Source organism: Pelophylax lessonae (assembly GCF_965119305.1).
Source record: "Pelophylax lessonae genome assembly, chromosome: 1".
Taxonomy (NCBI): Eukaryota; Metazoa; Chordata; class Amphibia; order Anura; family Ranidae; genus Pelophylax; species Pelophylax lessonae.
Window position 1 is genome coordinate 219,972,466 of NC_138768.1, and position 20,910 is coordinate 219,993,375.

General features: G+C 40.5%; 1 protein-coding gene across 2 annotated transcripts in view; it reads right to left on the minus strand.

Annotated features, from left to right (window-relative positions):
- WSCD2 (WSC domain containing 2) overlaps positions 1–20,910 on the minus strand; it is a 465,279-nt gene that overhangs the window by 81,745 nt on the left and 362,624 nt on the right. For both annotated transcript variants that reach the window (XM_082264348.1, XM_082264347.1), the window contains exons 6-7: positions 16,204–16,378; positions 11,166–11,330 (exon numbers count right to left, since the gene is read on the minus strand). In XM_082264348.1, the coding sequence (XP_082120474.1) occupies positions 11,166–11,330; positions 16,204–16,378 (340 nt within the window). The remainder of the gene's footprint in view (positions 1–11,165; positions 11,331–16,203; positions 16,379–20,910) is intronic.

Below are 20,910 nucleotides of genomic sequence, written 5' to 3' on the forward strand. Positions count from 1 at the left end.
CATTGACCAAGTGCATGTCTAAAGAACGCTTGTAATGTTTCTTTGATAAGGAAGTATGGTGTAAAAGATATTGTTCAGGTGTAAAGTCGAGTGTGTATGTGGGGATTTCTGCTATGGTATCATGGACCATTGTCCAAAAAGGTTTAATCTTGTCACACCCCCACCAGATGTGTAGTAAAGTCCCCACCTCCGAATCACACCTCCAGCATACCTTTGGCACTGAAGGTGAAAATTTATTGATAAGAGCTGGAGTTCTGTACCAGCGGGACCTGATCTTGTATCTATTGTCCTGTATGGCCATTAGGGATGAACGAACGGTTCGGGTCGACCATCAGTTCGACCCGAACATTGGCTGTTCGAAATTTGGCCGAATTCCGAACTTCTTGCGGTAAAAGTTTGGAATTCGGCCACCAGAACCGCCCAAAATGCAATGGGACAGGAACTGGGCTCTAAAAGCCCGTGATTGGCCCAGAAACATCAGTAAAAGAAGATTGGAGTGACTAGGGGGGCCCGAGGCCAATCAGGAGTGAATACGCCCCCATACGTCTCTCAGTATATAACATAGCCCCGCCAAATCTCTAGCACTGTATTACAGAGGCTGTGGAATAGAGTGGAAGCATTTCTGCTGCTCCAGTGTCATTTTGCAATTATTAGTGTGAGGAAAGGGATATGCAGTGTAGTTAGGGTACTATATACCACTACAGTTAGATTCAATAATCTAGTTTCTGTAGGGAAAGTGTTAAGTGTCAGGGTGATCGTAGTTTAGGGTGAACTGACTCTGCTATGCCAGGGTGACCGAACTCTTCCATGTCAGGGTGACCGCCAGAAAAAAAAGATAATTTTCTTAGAATTTCAGTAGTGCAGGGATGGGGCTCTGCTCCTTTCACACCTGGGCGTTTTTGTTGCAGGCGTTTATTGGGCATTTTTTGGACGTCTTTGGAGGCAGGCATGACATCTGAACTTCTGTATAGGGGTATATATACATATATATATATATATATATATATATATATATATATATATATACATACATACACATATACACACATATAGGTGTGAAAGGGTAACTCACTTTTGTGGGGGGAAAAAAATAGCAAATAAAGAAAAAATAATATACAATATACAATTGTGACACAAGTCATATTGTAATTGAATATTAAAAATTACCTTTCCTTTTCAATCTGTATGTCTGTAATTTTATAAAAAAATGCAATGCAATATGGCTACCTAGAGGGGTTCTGTGTGAATGCCCTCCAGAAACATAATTTCTGGCAGGTGTGATTGGCTCACCAATTTTCCCAGAAGTCTGCCCTAAGATACAAGTCATATTTCAGGCATCCCCTGCAACAAAAATATAATTTTTGGTGAGATACTTCCAATAGGAAATCATGTCTAAAGGAATGGAGGCCCAGCAGCTTTCCTTATTAGAGCCCTGCAGGGTAAGCAGCTGATTGATAATTAACCATTTGCCGTCTGCTCACTAGAGCTCTACTGCGGCAAAGTGGTTCGTTATCGTCTGGCGACGTAGACCTACGTCGCCATGCGCCGCCGTTGGCTCGCTCCCACTGTATTCAGTCACAGCGGGAGTCGGGCCAGGGGAGGAGCAGCGGCGATCGCCGCTGCTCTTCCCCGATCGTCGGGGAATCGAGTCTGGGGATCCGCCCGCTTGTGTAAACAAAGCGGGCGGATCTCCTAAGTGACAGGCAGGGTCAGATTGCAGGTTTCAGCATAGCTGAACCTGCGATCTGTCCTTGTGTCACTCAGTCACCGCCCCCCACACATGTCAGTAAGCACCAGGCATACATTAACCCCTCCCTCTCCAATAAAATTAACCCTTCCCTGCCAGTGTCATTTTTACAGTAACAGTGCATATGTATAGCACTGATTACTGTAGTAATGTCACTGGTACCCCCAAAAGTGTCAAAAATGTCAGTCAAGGGTCCAATCTGTCTGCCGCAATGTCGCAGTCTCACAAAAAAAAAAAATCGCAGATCGCCGCCATTACTCGTTAAAAAAAAAAAACACCAAAAATGACAGAAATCTTTCCCTTAGTTAGTAAATGCAATAACTTTTGTGCAAACCAATCAAAATACGCTTATTGTGATTTTTTTTACCAAACATAGGTAGCAAAAAACAAATTGGCCAAAAATTTTAAAAAATTTAGATTTTTACATTTTTTTGGGGGAGAATTTCATATAAAAAAATGTGAAAAATATTGTTATTTTTTCAAAATTTACGCACTTTTTTTGTTTATAGCGCAAAAAGTAAAAATCGCACATGTGATCAAATACCACCAAAAGAAAGCTCTATTTACGGGGGGAAAAAAGGACGTAAATTTCGTTTGGCTACGGCGTTGCATGACCGCACAATTGTCAGTTAAATTCGCACAGTGCCGAATCGCAAAAAGTGGCCCAGGCGTAAGACAGCAAAATCCTCCGGTTGTAAAGTGGTTAAGAAACCACTCCCATTGGACTCACTTTCCCACATGGAGTTACACTTTAATAAGCTCTGGTCTGGTTACTAAGCCTGGAGGCTTTTAGCATTTTTTGTGGGATAAAGCCTCAAACTCTAGGTCCACATCATACTGGTTAGCCAAACCTCATTAGTCTCAGCTGTCTATGAGTCTTTTTGTGTGTGAAATGACCGATGCGGAAGGCTCTCTCTGAGCCTGATGCTGTGTGAAATGGTTGAATTCTGACAGTCCACTAAAAAAAAGGTACTCCCAGTCTTTGTTGGAGAACCCATTAGGCAACATCATGTTAGTTAGGAACTGACATTTTGCTGGTTTCATGCTATGGCCTTGTTGTACAAAACCCTCCTGAATTAAATTGTGTTTAATGCCCTACTGAATAATAGTGATGGCTAAACCTGCTTTAACTGTTCCTGGATATCCCCGTCTCATGAATGGTTAACACCTATTGAGCCTGTTCACCTTAAAAAAAAATTTGTTTTCCTAACTCCTGTTCTATATAAAAAACATTTTTGTTTTCCTAACTCCTGTTCTATATAATTTTTTCCATGTGCCTAATATTTTTTAACAAATTTTCTACATATCCATTAGAAGGCTAAGTTCACCTTTCTGAACATGTTACACCCATATTTAGGGTGTATCATGTAGCATGTTCAACATGCACCCCCTCTCTGCCCCTCCCTGTGACAGCGGGTAGGGGATTCTGAAAACAGCCTGGCTGCTAGGGATTCTGCCGACAAGGCCACGCCATTCATGAATAGACTACAAGTACCGTCATCCATTGTGGCTGATGGCTTGTGTTTCTCAATGAACTGTGAAGGTACTGGTAAGCACTCTCCTAGTTCATTGAGCTTCTTGCTCCCAAGTAACTGCCTGCCCATATCGGAGGTACAGGCAGACAGCAATCTTGAAAGTCTACAGGAGCCCAACATTGCACCTGCGATCTGTTGACCATGGGTGCAATGCTCTGCAAAAAATGTGCATTTATTTTATTATTTTTATTAAAAAGGTGAACTTCTCCATTTTTTTTTTTTAACACAGCAAGAAAGACTGTCAAAATTCATTTACATTTATGTAAATAACACTTGCAGATAATTGGAAAGTGTAATTAAAGCAGAAATAAAGCCAAAAAGCAAACATTAGTTATATTGCAACTTACTAATTCTAAGATTTGATGGCTGCATAAGCTTTCTTTTTTAGGCTTTCTTTCATTTTCACCTTATAATCCAGTCATTAAAGCCCCGTACACACGCACCGATTGTTGGCCGTACATTTTCGGCCAACGTCCGATCGGCCGATTGTCGGCTTGTTAGTATGATTCCCACAACCGACTGCGACTTTTTGGCCGAACAAAATCTGGTGTGCAGGCTATAAAATTTTTGTTGGCCGTCACCAGAACGGTCGATTGTTCGTCAGTCAGTACAGATTTTGGCCGACAAAAGTCAGATGAGCAAGACTGGGCATGCTCAGAGAAGGAAAAACACACGGAAAGTTAACCATCACATGACATCACTTCTGCAGTCGGCTGTTGTTGGCCGACAAAATTCGTGTGCAGTCTTTAGCACTTTTCAACCGACAGGACAGCACCGGACAAAAGACGGCCGATCGTTCGGCTGACAATCAGTGCGTGTGTACGGGGCTTTAGTCTACTGTTTTTCAACAGAACAGACTATCCTGCAAATGTAGCAGTTAAAAGGTTGAGACAAACCATTTACCACTGACATGGGTGACACATTGATTAGCTTTTATTTATGTAAAACCTTATCCCAAAAAGGAGGAAAAATGTTGCTGTAACTGCTTAAAAAGTGTTAGCAGGGGTTCAGCTTCAGTTTGTCAGTGTCTAAATCTGTTAGTGCATATAATACTCCCCTTCCCCCAGACCGACAATGCTGCTTTCCAAGTACGTCTCTCATTCATTCAGTGTATAGCTGAATCGACTATCGAGGTTGAGCAACCCTTCCCCACCCCCCCACACACACCTGTACTCAATCAGTGTCCACCATCTAGTGGATATAGTAGGAGTCCCCTGTAGTGCATTTGCACATCCTTCCCAGCAAGGAGTATTATCTCCAAGGGTTAGGCTGGATTCATCTCTTTTTCATGGATAGTGTAGGACCCACTGATAATGGGGTACTTTGACGCAGTAGTGGGCTTGAGCACGATATGGCCATATGGTGGGACCAAACCCCCATTTTTATTTATGGATTGTCTTCAGATTTGGTAGTTATTTCTTTTGCATTTGCGCGCTATTCTTTTTTAATATACATGTCTTTTGGTTCATAGCTGCAGCAGCTTTAGAAATACATGGGTATGCTCCCCCAAATTTTTTGCCTGTTTATTATGTATTCGGTCTGACCAGACTATCGAGGTTGAGCAACCCTTCCCCACCCCCCCACACACACCTGTACTCAATCAGTGTCCACCATCTAGTGGATATAGTAGGAGTCCCCTGTAGTGCATTTGCACATCCTTCCCAGCAAGGAGTATTATCTCCAAGGGTTAGGCTGGATTCATCTCTTTTTCATGGATAGTGTAGGACCCACTGATAATGGGGTACTTTGACGCAGTAGTGGGCTTGAGCACGATATGGCCATATGGTGGGACCAAACCCCCATTTTTATTTATGGATTGTCTTCAGATTTGGTAGTTATTTCTTTTGCATTTGCGCGCTATTCTTTTTTAATATAGCTGGTGCATTACTGGCCGGATCACAAGGTTAAAAAGCCTAAAAAAAAACAAAACGAATGCAGCCACCACATCTAATGATTGGTAAGCTAATTGATAAATATCTCCTCTTTGAATGGGATTTTTAAGGCAATTATATGACAATATATATAACTGTTAATATGTATTAACCCTTAATTATCCCTTATTCGTTCTAATTTATTCCTTCTTCCCCATATCCCCTTGTCTATTAGTTGTCTGCTTACTTTTTTTATTTCTAATTTTCACTATTAATATTTTTTTCATTTCCCTTTGATTTGTTTTTTGTCACGCAACAAGAAAATTAGTAAAAAAAAAAGAAGAAAACCTTACGGTGTCCCTCAAAAATTATTTCAGTGTAACCTTAAATTGGACAAATCATATTGTAAAATATATACTATTTATTTACAGTAAAACTACATTTTTAAAAACCTACAGTGGTCAAAACAGAAAAAAAGCTTTTTCAGGTTTCCATTTTTATATGTTTTTGTTTGAAGATTTTATGGAACATTAAATCATTTTCACAAAACAGTATTGGCAAAAGGCCTAGTCCTCTTCCCCCCCTAAGTGCTGGTTCACATTTGTGCGATGCGGGAACACTGCGAATATACAGCGTGTTCCCGCATCGCATCCACACCCCTGGCAGTTCACACTGCCATCTGCGATACGCTGCGGGTGTCAATTAAAAGTTAACGACACCCCCAGATAAGATCGCATATCGAAGTGTGATCTGTAAGTTCGCACAGAATCGGATCACACTAATGTGAGCCACCATGTGATCCGATTCTGCTGCAGACCAAAAAAAAGGGTCCTGTGCATCTTTTAGTGCGATTGCAGTGCGAATTCAGCCATACAAACTGTATAGCTGAATTTGCACCGCACAGAGATCGCATGTAATTTAGGAGCAGTGCGCTCCGAATTACATGCAATCTCTGTAAACGCACTAATGTGAACCGCCAATAAAAGAAAATTGCATTGCTTTGTTATTCTAGGTGATGACAAAGTTATCACTAAACAAAGAAACAGGCCCATATTAAAAAAATAAAAATTGCTCTGGTCCATAAAGGGTATACAGGTAGGAGAGCTGAAGTGGTTAAGCAAACGAGTCTAGCCGGGGGAACATAAGATGTAAGTAGCTGTATTACATCAATTATGGATGTGTAATTTGTTTTTCTGAGTTATGCCAGGCTGCAGACAAGCGTAGTGGCTAATCTAATAGTTGCCTAGATACATTGTTGCCTAGTCAAATGAGCAAAAAAAGCTGGAGCACACATCGAATGCTGCTTGACATTTGAAAAGTACATAAAAAATCTTTCAAATCATAAAATCATTGTGGGATGGAGGAAGGAGGAAATGGCTCTAAATGAATAGGGATAATCAAGTCTAAAGATTCTAGGGAAGATTGCAGGTAAATATCGTAGAGTAGGACTTGTTCTGTATACTCTTCTGATTGCAGGGGAATCCTATCAGCACAGCTCTGCCTGACCTAGGTTGTCTTTCTTTAACCACTTCTGGACTGAAAGGTTTTACCCCCTTAATGACCAGGCCATTTTTTGCAATATGGCACTGCATTACTGACTGATGCGCGGTCATATGACTCCATGCCCTAAAACAATGTCCTTTTTTTCCTCACAAATGGAGCTTTCTTTTGGTGGTATTCGATCACCTGTGTGATTTCTATTTTTTGCGCTATAAACAAAAAAAGAGAAACAATTCTGAAAAAAAAACAATAGTTTTTACTTTCTGCTATATACCGTAACATTCCCAATTAAAAAAAAAAAAGAATAATTTTTTCATTTTAGGCCAAGTTGTATTCTGCTACATATTTTTGGTAAAAAAAAAAAAACATCCCAATAAGTGCATTTTAATTGGTTTGTGCAAAATCTACCGCTTCTACAAACTAGGGGAAAGATTTATGTCATTTTTATTATTTTTTTTTTTTTTTACCAGTAATGGTGGCGATCAGCGATTTTTAGCGGGACTGACATTGCAGCGGACAGATCGGACACCTGACATTTTTAAAACTTTAAGTGGGACCAATAACATTACTACAGTAATCAGTGCTAAAAATATACACGGTTACTGTACTAATGACACTGGTAGGGTAAGGGTTAACAACCAGGGGCAATTAAAAGGTTAAATGTGTCCCTAGAGGGTGCTTTCTAACTCGGGGGGTTGGATGCTTGCTGCATGAACACAGAGACCTGTGTTCCTAAATAAGAGGAACACCGGATCCCTGTGTTCATATCTGACAGAACAGCGGTCTGCCGTGTTTACAATGGCAGACCACCGTTCTGTCTCCACAGGGAAAGATTGTGGGTGCCCAGCGGCAATCGTGGCCGCTGACCCCACTGATCAGCTTCCCCTGTGGCGAATGAGCGTGCGCGTCCCTGCTAGTTGTTCTGCAAAGAAACGTACAGGTACGTCCTTTCACGGGACAGAACAGACCTGCCGCAGTAAAACTATGGCGGCTGCTCGGCAAGTGGTTAAAATGTGCTTAAAGTACTATATTCCTAAAACAAATTCAGCCAAAGAGTTTACAGTATTAACCGCTATTTTGGCAGGTGCCATTTGCAAAAAGTAAAATTACACCCCATATTGGCAAATGGGAACCAGGAAGACGTTTACTTATTACATGGGGCCTAAGAAAAAAATGGTGATTTCAGAAGTGCATGGGGAAATCAGTAAAGCAGAGTAGGCCTTCTTTTGCCAATATTGTAGGCCAGTGGATTTCATAGACCCACCACACGGAGAGCCACAAATATCTAAATAAAAGTTAACGCAACAGGGGAGTAACGCTACATAGTGTCAAAACATTGCTAAAAGGGTAGGAAAAGTGTGGAAATGTGTTAAAGCCCAGATTTCAGAGACAGGCCGGAGAACATAGTGAAGACACTCAAAGGCTTGCTAGTATGTGATGAAAAGGCAATAGTCTCTCATGAATAGAAAACAGGTTTGAATTCTTGCCAACCATGGTTTTGCTGTGGATCAGCAGAATTCAGATTTGCATTTGTAGATAAAATTATGTGAAATTATCCTATGCCTGAACTTTTAAAAAATTATAGTGCACTGGAGGCCCGTTGAACAATGGTCATCAAACTTAGGCCCCTTTCACACATCATTCGTTTGGTCAGTTCAGTCACATTTGTTTCAAAGAAAAAACAAATTAAGTTTACATCTGTTTTTAAAGAAAAGAAAAAGGAGGCGCAAACACCTAGTGCATTACCCGTGGTCACGGTTTATAACATTTTAATAAAATGCCAAATGCATACTCACAGACATGAAGATAGTTAAAATCGTGTTACAAGAATCCATCACACATGAACTGGAACATGTCCTTGAAGATAGAACCGTTAGCGTGTTTCGGGAGTCAAGCTCCCTTCCTCAGACAATCTGTTTTTACATCAGTTTTTTAGCTCTGCCAGCTAGAGTCTTTAACCACTTGAGTTCTGGAGAATTTTTTTCATGCAAAAACAGACTGTTTGTTTACATCCTTTTTTCACCCAATAAGTTTTTTTACAGAAGAAAAAAAGGCCTTTGATCCATTCAAAAAAAAAAAAAAAAAACGGATGTTGATGGAAGCGGATGTAAATGTATATCCATTTACATCCAGTTTTCCATAGAGATGCATTGATGTCCATTTTTCCTTCATCAACGGATGGATGAAAAACAGACAAAATGGTCCGCATGAGTGAAAGGGGCCTTAAAAGGGCAAATAATGGGGAGAATCAAATAAGTCAGCCCTCTCACTGTAAAAGGCAGCCATATAGTCTATGTGCATAAACTATTGGAAGAGCTGACAATCTGTACAGTGTATAAGGAGAGATTGTGCTACACTGCTACACTGTGCTAAACTGTGCTATTTTGTACCGTGATAAATTGCAGTGGTTGTGCTACATTGGCTTGTGTGTCTCTTGTCCCCGTCCCTCGTGTTAGGACTATTCTTTCTGTATGAGCAACAAGTGGCTTACTACTAGCTGCCCCTTCAGGTTTTTGTCACTTGTATGATGTTATTGAGGTCTTTTTAATTTGATATTTATTTGTGCTTGATTTGAGGGCAGCAGTCCTTTCTTGCTTTTGTCATGACCCGTGACGCAGCACATCGGGTGAGGCTGATGCCTTCACTTCCAGTTTGGACACAAAACTGGAAGTGTGGTGAGAGACTGTCAGTTTACAGTTACACTGCCTAATTATGTTTTATTATTGTATTGCATGTTTTATTTTTTAAAAATAAAATGGCTGTAAATGTTACAAGGTGTTGAACGATGAGAGTAGCTCTATTTTATTATTGCTTATTTTTTTTAAAGAAACTTTGAGTTTTACATCTTGTACATCATACTGGAGAACTGAGAATATGACAGTAACATCAACTGGTGCAGATGACATTTACAATGTTAATAGTCCAGGATGGTATCTATTTTATGTTTAGGTAAAATTTGCAATTGGAGGCAACAAGGTTCAGTCCCTTTAAGGCAGGGGTCCTCAACTCCGGTCCTCAGGGCCCACTAACAGGCCAGATTTTAAGTATTACCTTGGGGAGATGCAGACTAGAGTACTGAAATCACTGAGCAGCAAATTATATCACCTGGGATGTATTTCATTTATCTTGCAAACCTGGCCTTTTAGTTGGCCCTGAGGACCAGGGTTGAGGACCACTGCTTTAAGGGACCACGCACATGAAGTGGGCACTAATAGCTAGAAGGTGGATCCGCAAAATATTATACAATCAAGCTTTTTGTTTTACCTAAAATTATTGCAGGTCAAGAATCAAGGTTGAGCAAGCATTGCACTTAATGGTGGATATTTTATGGTGGTGCGTTGGAGTGTTGGCACCGAAGCACAACATTATATAAACTGCTATCACTAAAGATTTATGCACTATATTTTATGGAGTGATCATTAGATTACTGTTGACTTTTCTTAAATACTATAAGGTTTTGGTTTCATGACATAAATAAGCACAAAACACAAATTGTCTGATCATATGAGCTTATTTATTCAGTTCATTTATAGAAAAAGTACATCTTATAATTGTTTGATCTGTATATATGATTTGTATATATATATATATATATAGATATATATATGTAGATATGTATAGATATATACATACACACACATCGTTTTTTTTTTATGCAATGCACATTTTATTGGTATGGTACTTTTTTAAAGTGGCAGGGCACTACTAACATTTTCTTTTATTTTTATGGTTAAATAGTGTGGGAGGACACTTTAGGGTGGTAGCAGCTGTCCCACAGACGCATTTACTTTTGCAGTTTATCTGGGAGGGGCAGCGCAGGAGTAACAATTTTTTATTACTACATTAGTAAATGGACTGAAGGGAAAATCTTTGGTAGGTTCACACACATACTGTATGTATTTCAATTGTATATGTAACTGCTATCCTACACTTATCCTTTAAAGAAAGCGGAGAATAAAGTGATGAGAGTGGTGAGCTCCGCGCTTATGGAATATTGGATATAAATAAGTGTTGGGTATTGCTAGGCTGCAGCCTCCTTATAATATAGTCAGAAGACTATATAAAATGGTAAAGTGGGGGGTAGGGGGAGTGGCGCTGCCTAATAATAAGGTATTTAAACAGTGGAGTGCCAGACAATAGTGGCAATAGATAAATAAATAAATAAAATGGAGTAGTAGGTGACAATTATAAATAAATATAGTGTGTAAAAATGAATATATAAAGTGAGATTTTCCTGTAAACGCATGCGCTTTGTAAGCTTTGTGAATATTAATAAATATGAATTGTGCCAGCTATTACACTAAACTGCAGTATCAGAATACAAAATTGGTCCAGAATATAGATAACTTCACACAAATAAGGAAAGGTTTATATCACACCTAAATTTAAATTTGTAAGTACCAACAGTTTAGGCAATACAGGTTTTGCTCTCATCTAAATCATTGGGCATGGGCAAAGTGATTCAAAGTGAGGCCAACTGAAGAACATCCGTACATTTACACATCAACCCACCTTTATTATACAAGGAGCCATCAAAGTAATAACTACCAGTATAGAAGCCAGTAGCTAGTTCAATGAGATGCCGGGCCCAAGTATTCCCTGCACCAGGAAAACTTGCCAAGGCTATAAGCTGTTTAGCACGAGTGGATAAAAATCTTCGGTCCATACATCGATTATCTGGAAAACATGATAAAAAAAATATAGTACCTTTCAGTTTTACAACTATCAGGCCATCCATGCAAGTGAAAAATGTAACAGTTACATAACCAAAAATAAATGTTTCATAAAAAGAACAGATTTTTTCAGATAAAAAGTTCAGCTTGGTTTTATACTGTATTACTAAGATTGGATTTCATACATGTCATTTCTAAGGTGTTCAAGACTGGATTAAACTTAAAAAAAAAAAAAAAGTAAGTCAATAACTAAACAAGGAATATTAGGTTTCAAACAAGCAACTGGAATAACGTATAACCAAGAGCACAAACATTGTTGTTTTCTTCTGGGTTAGAACATACCACTTTTCAAAACGGAAAAATCTACAACTGGCAACACAGGCACAGAATCTAACTGATCAGTAGTTTTAGCTTTATTGCTTAACATTCCCTACAGAAGTATAAAATGCTATAGTAAATGACATTATACTCTATTAGATTATTCTCTAAACTTTTTAAATTTACATTCATTCGTGTTTGTAGGGCCAAACTGGAAAAAAAAAAAGCTTTGTATCAGAAATATGACTCTAGTTCCTTTATGAAATGGATATATCACGGAATAAAATATGAAATTAGCTCTAATTAGTTTTCCTAACCCTAAAAACTGATACATATTGACTTTACCCTAATTTTATTTGTATAAACTCCTTAATTCTTTTTCCTGAGTTTATTTTTGCCATTTATACGATATATAAAATAGTGTAACTTTTGTTTTAGATCATGTAATGCTAAGGAAAAAAATTGTGGGGGGGGGGGGGGATCTTGTCCTAGCATTGATTACACCTGTGCAATGCAAGCAGTGTAACTACCATCAAATATGTAAAATGTTTGTCTGTATTCAAAAGAAAATACAAATGATGATTGTATTTACATTTCTTGCAAGGGTCTCATCCACTTGGATATCTAAGGAATGTAATGGTAGTCTGTGTCAGCCATAAATTTCACACTTGCTGAGTAATATCTAGTTCTCATAATATAGATCTTTCATCATGTGATTGCTGGGTCATAAATTTGCCCAGGTGCTTTCTGTAGTTTTAGCCCCTCCTTTACAGGTGTTACACCTAATGACCATTGGCAGCACTGTCTTCACAAAATTAGAGTTGCAATGTTCATTCCTAACTATATGCATAGAGGCTAAACAAAAAAAGAAAAAAAAAAAAGAATCACCTGAGGGGATGCACAGCATCTCTTAATATGTGGATATGTAAAGTATCTCACAAAAGTGAGTACACCCCTCACATTTTTGTTAATATTTTGACACCACAGTGACAACACTGAAGAAATTACACTTTGCTACAATGTAAAGTACAGAGTGTACAGCTTGTATAACAGTGTAAATTTGCTGTTGTCTTAAAATAACTCAACACACACCCATTAATGTCTAAACTGCTGTCAATAAAAGTGAGTACATCCCTAAAATGTCCAAATTGGGCCCAAAGTGTCAAAATATTGTGTGGCCACCATTGTTTTCCAGCACTGCCTTAACCCTCTTGGGCATGGAGTCCACCAGAGCTTCACAGGTTGCCACTGGAGTCCTCTTCCACTCCTCCATGACAACATCACGGAGCTGATGGATGTTGGAGACCTTGCACTCCTCCACCTTCTGTTTGAGGATGCTCCACAGATGCTCAGTAGGGTTTAGGTCTGGAGACTTGTTTTTCTAGTCCATCACCTTTACCCTCAGCTTTTTTAGCAAGGCAGTGGTTTGTCTTGGAGGTGTGTTTGGGGGGTTGTTATGTTGGAATACTGCCCTGTGGCCCAGTCTCCGAAGGGAGGGGATCATGCTCTGCCTCAGTATGTCACAGTACATGTTGGCATTCATGGTTCCCTCAATGAACTGTAGCTCCCCAGTGCTGTCAGCACTCATACATCCCCAGACCATGACACACCCCACCCCCATACTTGACTGTAGGAAAGACACACTTGTCTTTGTGCTCCTCATCTGGTTGCTGCCACACATGCTTGACACCATCTGAACCAAATAAGTTTATCTTGGTCTCATCAGACCACAGAACATGGTTCCAGTAATCCATGTCCTTCGCCTTCTTGTCTTCAGCAAACTGTTTGTGGGCTTTCTTGTGCATCATCTTTAGAAGAGGCTTCCTTCTGGGACGACAGCCATGCAGACCAACTTGAAGCAGTATGTGGCGTATGCTCTGAGCACTGACAGGCTGACCCCCTAAACCTCTGCAGCAATGCTGGCAGCACTCATGCCTCTATTTCCCAAAGACAACCTCTGAATATGGCGCTGAGCACGTGCACTCATCTTACTTGGTCGACCATGGCAAGGCCCGTCCTGAGTAGAACCTGTCCTGTTAAACCGCTGTATGGTCTTGGCAATCTTCTTATATCCTAGGCCATCTTTATGTAGAGCAACAATTCTTTTATTCAGATCCTCAGAGAGTTATTTTCCATGAGGTACCATGTCGAACTTCCAGTGATCAGTATGAGTGAGAGCGATGACACCAAATTTAACACACCTGCTCCCCATTCACACCTGAGAACTTGTAACACTAATGAGTCACATGACACCGGAGAGGGAAAATGGCTAATTGGGCCCAAGTTGGACATTTTCACTTAGGGTGTACTCGCTTTTGTTGCCAGAGGTTTAGACATTAATGGTTGTGAGTTATTTTGAGGGGATAGCAAACTTACACTGTTATACAAGCTGTACACTCACTACTTAACATTGTAGCAAAGTATAATTTCTTCACTGTTGTCACATAAAGATATAATAAAATATTTACAAAAATGCGAGGGGTGTACTCACTTTTGTGAGATACGGTATATTTATCAGGTTGGTGACCTGAATGCAATGAATCACCATTTGGATATGAATTCCAGGAGCCTGTATTCTCTCTCTTCCGAGGTCATGAGATCCCTATGCAGCTCCGGCACCTTACGCCAAATCAATAGCATTTAATGTTCATTCTACATATTACTGCCCTTCATCTAAATTTCTGCTTCAATTTTAAATCTGTGTATAGCCACTTTATTTTGTTAGTTTAAAATGGAATGGGGAAGAATTTTTTTGTTGTCTGAGTAGATGCACCCTCTTTATTGGTCCTAGAATTCACTTGTTCCGATGAGAACTGTCTAACAGGGGAACCCCCTTGCTTTGGAGAGATTTCCTCTTCTGCCCCGATGTGTCTCCTGGACAGGATGTTAAATGAACCCAACAGACTGAAAAATTATACTGATAAAGATTTTAACCCTTTCGTACTCTAACAAAAACTCCTGGCTATGCATGCACTTTATAGAATAAGTGCATTTTAAGTCACTGAGCTAATGCTGTCTTGCCACCCTTAGCAGATTGCCATTACTCTGATATATATATATTTAATCCTTTAGCTAAGGGGTCTTCAAACTATGGCCCTCCAGTTTGGAACTACAAATCCCATCATGCCTAGTCATGCCTGTGAATGTCAGAGCTTTACAATGCCTCATGGGATGTTTAGTTCCTGCAACAGCTGGGGGCCATAGTTTGAGGATTCCTGCTTTAGATGCAGAGTCTGCCCAGCCAGTCCGTGTGTCAGGATGATGAAAGAAAATTGCCCTACAGAATAATTTTGATCCTTCTCCACATCTTGATACAGGTTCCACATGCCTAATTGGAATTTCGCAGAAGTACACAGGCTGTGGACAAACCATGAAGTTAAACGATTGCACTTAACCACTTGCCGACCGCCGCACGATTATTTACTGCGGCGGGCAGCCCCTCACAGGCAAAGCGACGTAGTACTATGTCGCTAGCCTGTAAGGGTTTTGGGAGCGAGTGCGCGCCGCCGGAGGTGCGCTCCCGCGCGGTCACAGACCCCCCCGCGTGTGTGCCCGGTTACCTGATGTCCTCCGGGCACTCGCGATCTTCCGTTACACCGGGAGAAAGGCAGGCGGCTAATGTAAACAAAGCCGCCTGTCATTCTTCCCTGTGTAAGAATGGTGATCAAACGGTTCCACTATGTAGGACCGTTGATTACTGTTCTTACACATGTAGCCACAGCCAATCACAGTTAGAAACACGCCCCTAGGGACACACTTAACCCCTCCCTCTCCAAAAAAGTTAACTTCTTCACTGCCAGTGTAATTTTTACAGTAACAGTGCATATGTATAGCACTGATTACTGTAGTAATGTCACTGGTAACCCCAAAAGTGTCAAAAATGTCAGTCAAGGGTCCGATCTGTCTGCCGCAATGTTGCAGTCCCGCAAAAAAAAAAAATCGCAGATCGCCGCCATTACGCGTTAAAAAAAAAACAACAAAAATGACAAAAATCTTTCCCTTTGTTAGTAAATGCAATAACTTTTGCGCAAACCAATCGAAATACGCTTTTTGCGATTTTTTTTACCAAACATATGGTAAAAAAAATTGGCCTAAAATGTTAAAAAATTTAGATTTTTACATTTTTTTTGGGGAATTTCATATAAAAAAATGTGAAAAATATTGTTATTTTTGCAAAATTGTCGCTTTTTTTTGTTTATAGCGCATGATAAAAAAATCGCACAGGTTATCAAATACCACCAAAAGAAAGCTCTGTTTGTGGGGAAAAAAAGAACGTCAAATTTGTTTAGGTACAGCGTCGCACGACCACGCAATTGTCCGTTAAAGTCACACAGTGCCGAATCGCAAAATATCCCCTGGTCAGGAAGGGGGTAAAATCTTCCGGGGCTTAAGTGGTTAAAAGATAAAAATGGACATTTTTGTACAACTTATTATCACAAGATATGCTTTACAAAGGTGTGCTGCTGTAATGTGCCACAGCCAATTCAGTCATCAAGTATAATCATGACATTAGATCATTACATTTGAGATGATTTACTGGAGTGTGTCTGCAGTCCTACCTTGTACTTGAGTTTGATATACTATGAAGTAATCCAGTGTGCCACAGCTCTCAAATTCCTCTCCAGTACATTTCTGAGCACACAGTTGCTCGTCTTCCCGCTCGTGAAGTGTGAAATAAGTTGTGGGGAAAGCACAGTGACAGACTGTTCCTGCAAGCACTGCCAATGGATATTCCTGTGGGAAGTCAGTGAGAACAGTGAGTTAGTGTAATAGAGGAGAAATGCAGAATGTCATATGGTACCATTGATGTGATTCAAGCAATGACATTTTCTGTTAAAACAGATTGGCATTTAATCACAGGCTAACTTATTCATTTTACATAAATTAGATATAATCTCTACTTCATATGTGGTTTAACAGCTGTATTGGTGTTAAGTATAATGGAATTTGTTTTACTGCAAACATAAAAGAAGCTTGGTTAATGCAGAAAATATATTCTAGACAAGGGTTTCATCAAATATGCTTTTATTTCTTAAAGGTTATTTTAAATCAAAAGAGAAAAATTCCTTTAGACCTTGTACAGTATATGTCATTTAGGTACTAGGCCAATCCCTCGGTGTAGGATAGCAAGAGGCAACAGCAAAGCATAATAATGATTTTTGTTAACTTTGTCTTTACTTTTCTGCTCACCTCTGATATTTGTTCATGAATCCAAAAGAAAAATAGAAGGGGATGAGAGTAGAAGGTCTGTTTAGAAGAGACGCACAATTCTATTGATTTGTATGAACAGTAACAGTTACAGCACACATTTCAAATGGCATCATCACCTGCTATAGTATGTGATAATACCACTTGTAAATACTTGAAAATAACTACTTGATAATAATACCACATCATGATATACAGTATAATGATAATACCACAGATATATTGTAGGCCTTAAAAACAAGTAGACATTTTCACCTGTGCCATATCAACACCAGATTATCCCTCCTGAATGGGTAACTCACAGCAATTAATTACTAAGATAAAAATCAAAAGGCTGAATTTATGTTTGTGCATTGTGGTGAAACAAGGTAAAATTTGCATTATTTTATCTATTGCTGCAATGCATTGAGAAGTGAAAAATGTTGCATGTTGCAGGCCATTTTTTTTTAATGGTACCCCAAGCCACAATTACCGTAGTGGGCAATACACCAGCACTGCAGTCCTCCTGCTGCATGCAGCGGTGTGCTGCATTTATAAAATGTTTTTGCTGCTGGGCTCTCTGGCCACAACACCCTAACTGTACCCAATCTATCTAATCATTTGGCTATCCCTATCATTAGATAGACCATAACGTGATTGTAAAGTCTTGTTTTCTTTAAAAATAACAAACATGTTATACTTAGTGCTGGTTCACACTGTTCCGACTTGTCAGGCGACTTGGTCGCCTGACAAGTAGTGGTCCATGCTGTGCAATGGTTCCCGTTCTAATAGAAGCGACTCAAGTCGCTCTGACTTAGAAAAAGGTTCCTGCACCTTTTTTTGCAAAGTCGGAGCGACTTGAATTGACTTCCATTATGTGAAGTCGTTGCAACCTGAGCCGAAGTCACGGTGCACGGGCGACGGCATTAGTCGCCCGAAGTCGTGTCGGATCAGTGTGAACCGACACTTACCTGCTCTGTTGCAGTGGATTTGCACAGAGTGGCCCTGATCCTCCCCTTCTCGGGTCCATCTTCTGTTCTCCTGGCCCCTCCCTCTTATTGGGTGCCCCCACAGCAAGCAGCGTGCTATGGGGGCACCGAGCCAAGTCACAGCTAAGTGTGTCCATTCAGACATGGAGCTGTGACCCTGCCCTGACCCCTTTCTGATCACATTGGCTGCCTGACTTTGACTGACAGTAGCAGGAACCAATGGTGTCGTCCTGCTGTCTCAGCCAATGAGGAGGGGAGTCCTGGACAGCCAAGACACTTCTACAACATCACTGGAACTAGAAGGACCTCAGGTAAGTATTAGGGGGGCTGAGAAGGGCTGCTGCACACAGGCCACTTTTTATCTAAATGCATTGAATGCGTTAAGATAAAAAAACCTTCTGACTTTACAACCTGTTTAACCACTTCAATACAGGGCACTTACACCCCCTTCCTGCCCATTTTAAATGACAATTTAGCGGTCGTGCAACACTGTACCCAAACCAAATTTATGTCATTTTTTTCCCCACAGACAGAGATTTCCTTTGGTGGTATTTGATCACCGCAAGTTTTTTTCTTTTTTGCTACACAAATAAAAATTTATGTTATAAAATTTTGTAAATAGATATGTTTTTTCCTGCACTGATGAGCACTGATAAGGCCACGCTGACTTGCACTGATGAGGAGGAACTGATGGGGTGGCACTAATATGCAGCACTGATGGGCACTGATAGACTGCACTGATATGCAGCAATGATGGGCACTGATATGTGGCACTGATAGGTAGCACTGATAAGCAGCATTGATGGGCACTGATAGGTGGCATTGATGGACACTGATGGGCGCTGATAGGTGGCACTGATGAGCACTGATTAGCACTGACAGGCGGCACTGGTGGGCAATAATGGGCACTGTGGGCGGCATTGATAGATGGAAATGGTGGGCAGCACTGATGGGGAGGGCACCACTGGCAGGCTCCCTGAGCCCCGATTGCCATCCCTGGTGGCTCTAGTGGCACCCCCCCAAGGGTCTGCACTGGTAATCAATGCTCCGATTACCAGCACAGACCCCCCCCCCCCCTGTCAGGAGAGCCGCAGATCGGCTCTCCTCTACTCTACTAGCTCTTCCTATTTACTATGTGACCAGCTTTAATTGGACACGGCTCTTCCTATTTACTATGTGACCAGCTTTAATTGGACACAGCTGGTCACATGGTAAAGAGCCTACGTCATATATACGGTTTTAAATCCAGTAATGCACGGTCTCATCCTGCTCTGCACATGCTCGGTTGTTCTCTATTCTGGGAACTAAGCAAAAAATCAGAGCCACTAGAGGCCGATCTGCTAACAGGCTAAAGATTTACTGTTGCTCAGGGCTCTGGGCTTCAGAAGAATGGCAGCTTCTGGCAAGAAGAAACAAGAACAGTACTGGTGGCAGTTTACAGCACAGACTGTTTTTGATAGCATTGTTATTAATGTGGAATTTATGTTCCTTGCTAAAGTACAATATTTTTTACCATGTTGTTATGGTTAAAGTTACCCTTTAATGGAAAATAGTAGTTACTCTGCTGTTTGATGTCAGTGGAGTTATTTTACTAAATGTAAATAGACTGTTCACTTTGCAAGGGAAGCTGCACTTTAAAATAACATTTTCTTCAGAGCTTAGTAAATGAAGTGAAACTCTGCTGACATTCATCATCCAATCATGTGCAAGCAAAAATATGGTTTTGTTTTTTTCCTTGTGATCAAATTCCATTGCAAAGTGCAACTTTCCTTGCAAATTGAACTGTCTACAGTATTTCCCTTTAACCGCTTGCCGACCGCCGCAAGTACATATACTGCGGCGGTCAGCCCCGGCCAGGCAAAGTGACGTACCGTTACGTCACTAGCCTGTGAGCCAATAGGGGGCGAGCGCGTGCAGCCAGAGGCGTGCTCCCGCCCCCGCTCGTTCACGGACACCTCCGCGCGAGTGACCGGCGGACCCAATGTCCGCCGGTCACTCGCGATCATCCGCTGTGAAGGGAGAAAGGCAGACAGCTAGTGTAAACAAAGCCGCCTGTCATTCTTCCCTGTGTAACAGCAGAGATCTAATGGTCCTGCTATGTAGGACCATAGATCTCTGCTGTTACATGTAAAGCCACATGTAAAGCCACATCCCTGCACAGTTAGAAACACGCCCCTAGGGACACACTTAACCCCTCCTTCTCCAATAAAGTTAACCCCTTCCCTGCCAGTGTAATTTTTACAGTAACAGTGCATATGTATAGCACTGATTACTGTAGTAATGTCACTGGTACCCCCAAAAGTGTCAAAAATGTCAGTCAAGGGTCCGTTCTGTCCGCCGCAATGTCACAGTCCCGCAAAAAAAAATAAAAAAAAAAATCGCAGATCGCCGCCATTATAAAACAAAAATTACAAAAATCTTTCCCTTAGTTAATAAACCCAATAACTTTTGCACAAACAAATCAAAATACGCTTATTGTGATTTTTTTTACCAAACATATGTAGCAGAAAACAAATTGCCCAAAAATATTAAAAAATTTTGATTTTTACATTTTTTTGGGGGAATTTCATTTAAAAAAATGTGAAAAATATTGTTATTTTTGAAAAATTGTCGTTCTTTTTTTGTTTATAGCGCATGATCAAAAAAAATCACACAGCTGATCAAATACCACCAAAAGAAAGCTCTATTTGTGGGAAAAAAAGGACATCTAATTCGTTTAGGTACAGCATCGCACGACTGCGCAATTGTCTGTTAAAGTCACGCAGTGCCGAATCGCAAAATAGGGCCCAGTCAGGAAGGGGATAAAATCTTCCGGGGCTTAAGTGGTTAATAAATCAACCCCATTGTGTGCACTACACTGAACAAAGCAAGGAAAAGAGCTGTCTGAGGAGAATATTGAAAATTATTGAAAATTACAGACCAGCGGGGCAAAGATGCCCAACTTGATGTTCCTGTAACTACAGTTGCAAATAGTTTTAAGAAGTTTTAAGTCATGGGTGTGTATGGGAGTGCTAGCAAAAGGAAAATGAACCCTAGAAAAAACAGAAGGGTAGTGTCAATAGGAAGAAAAACTAAGAGGACTCCACTGTT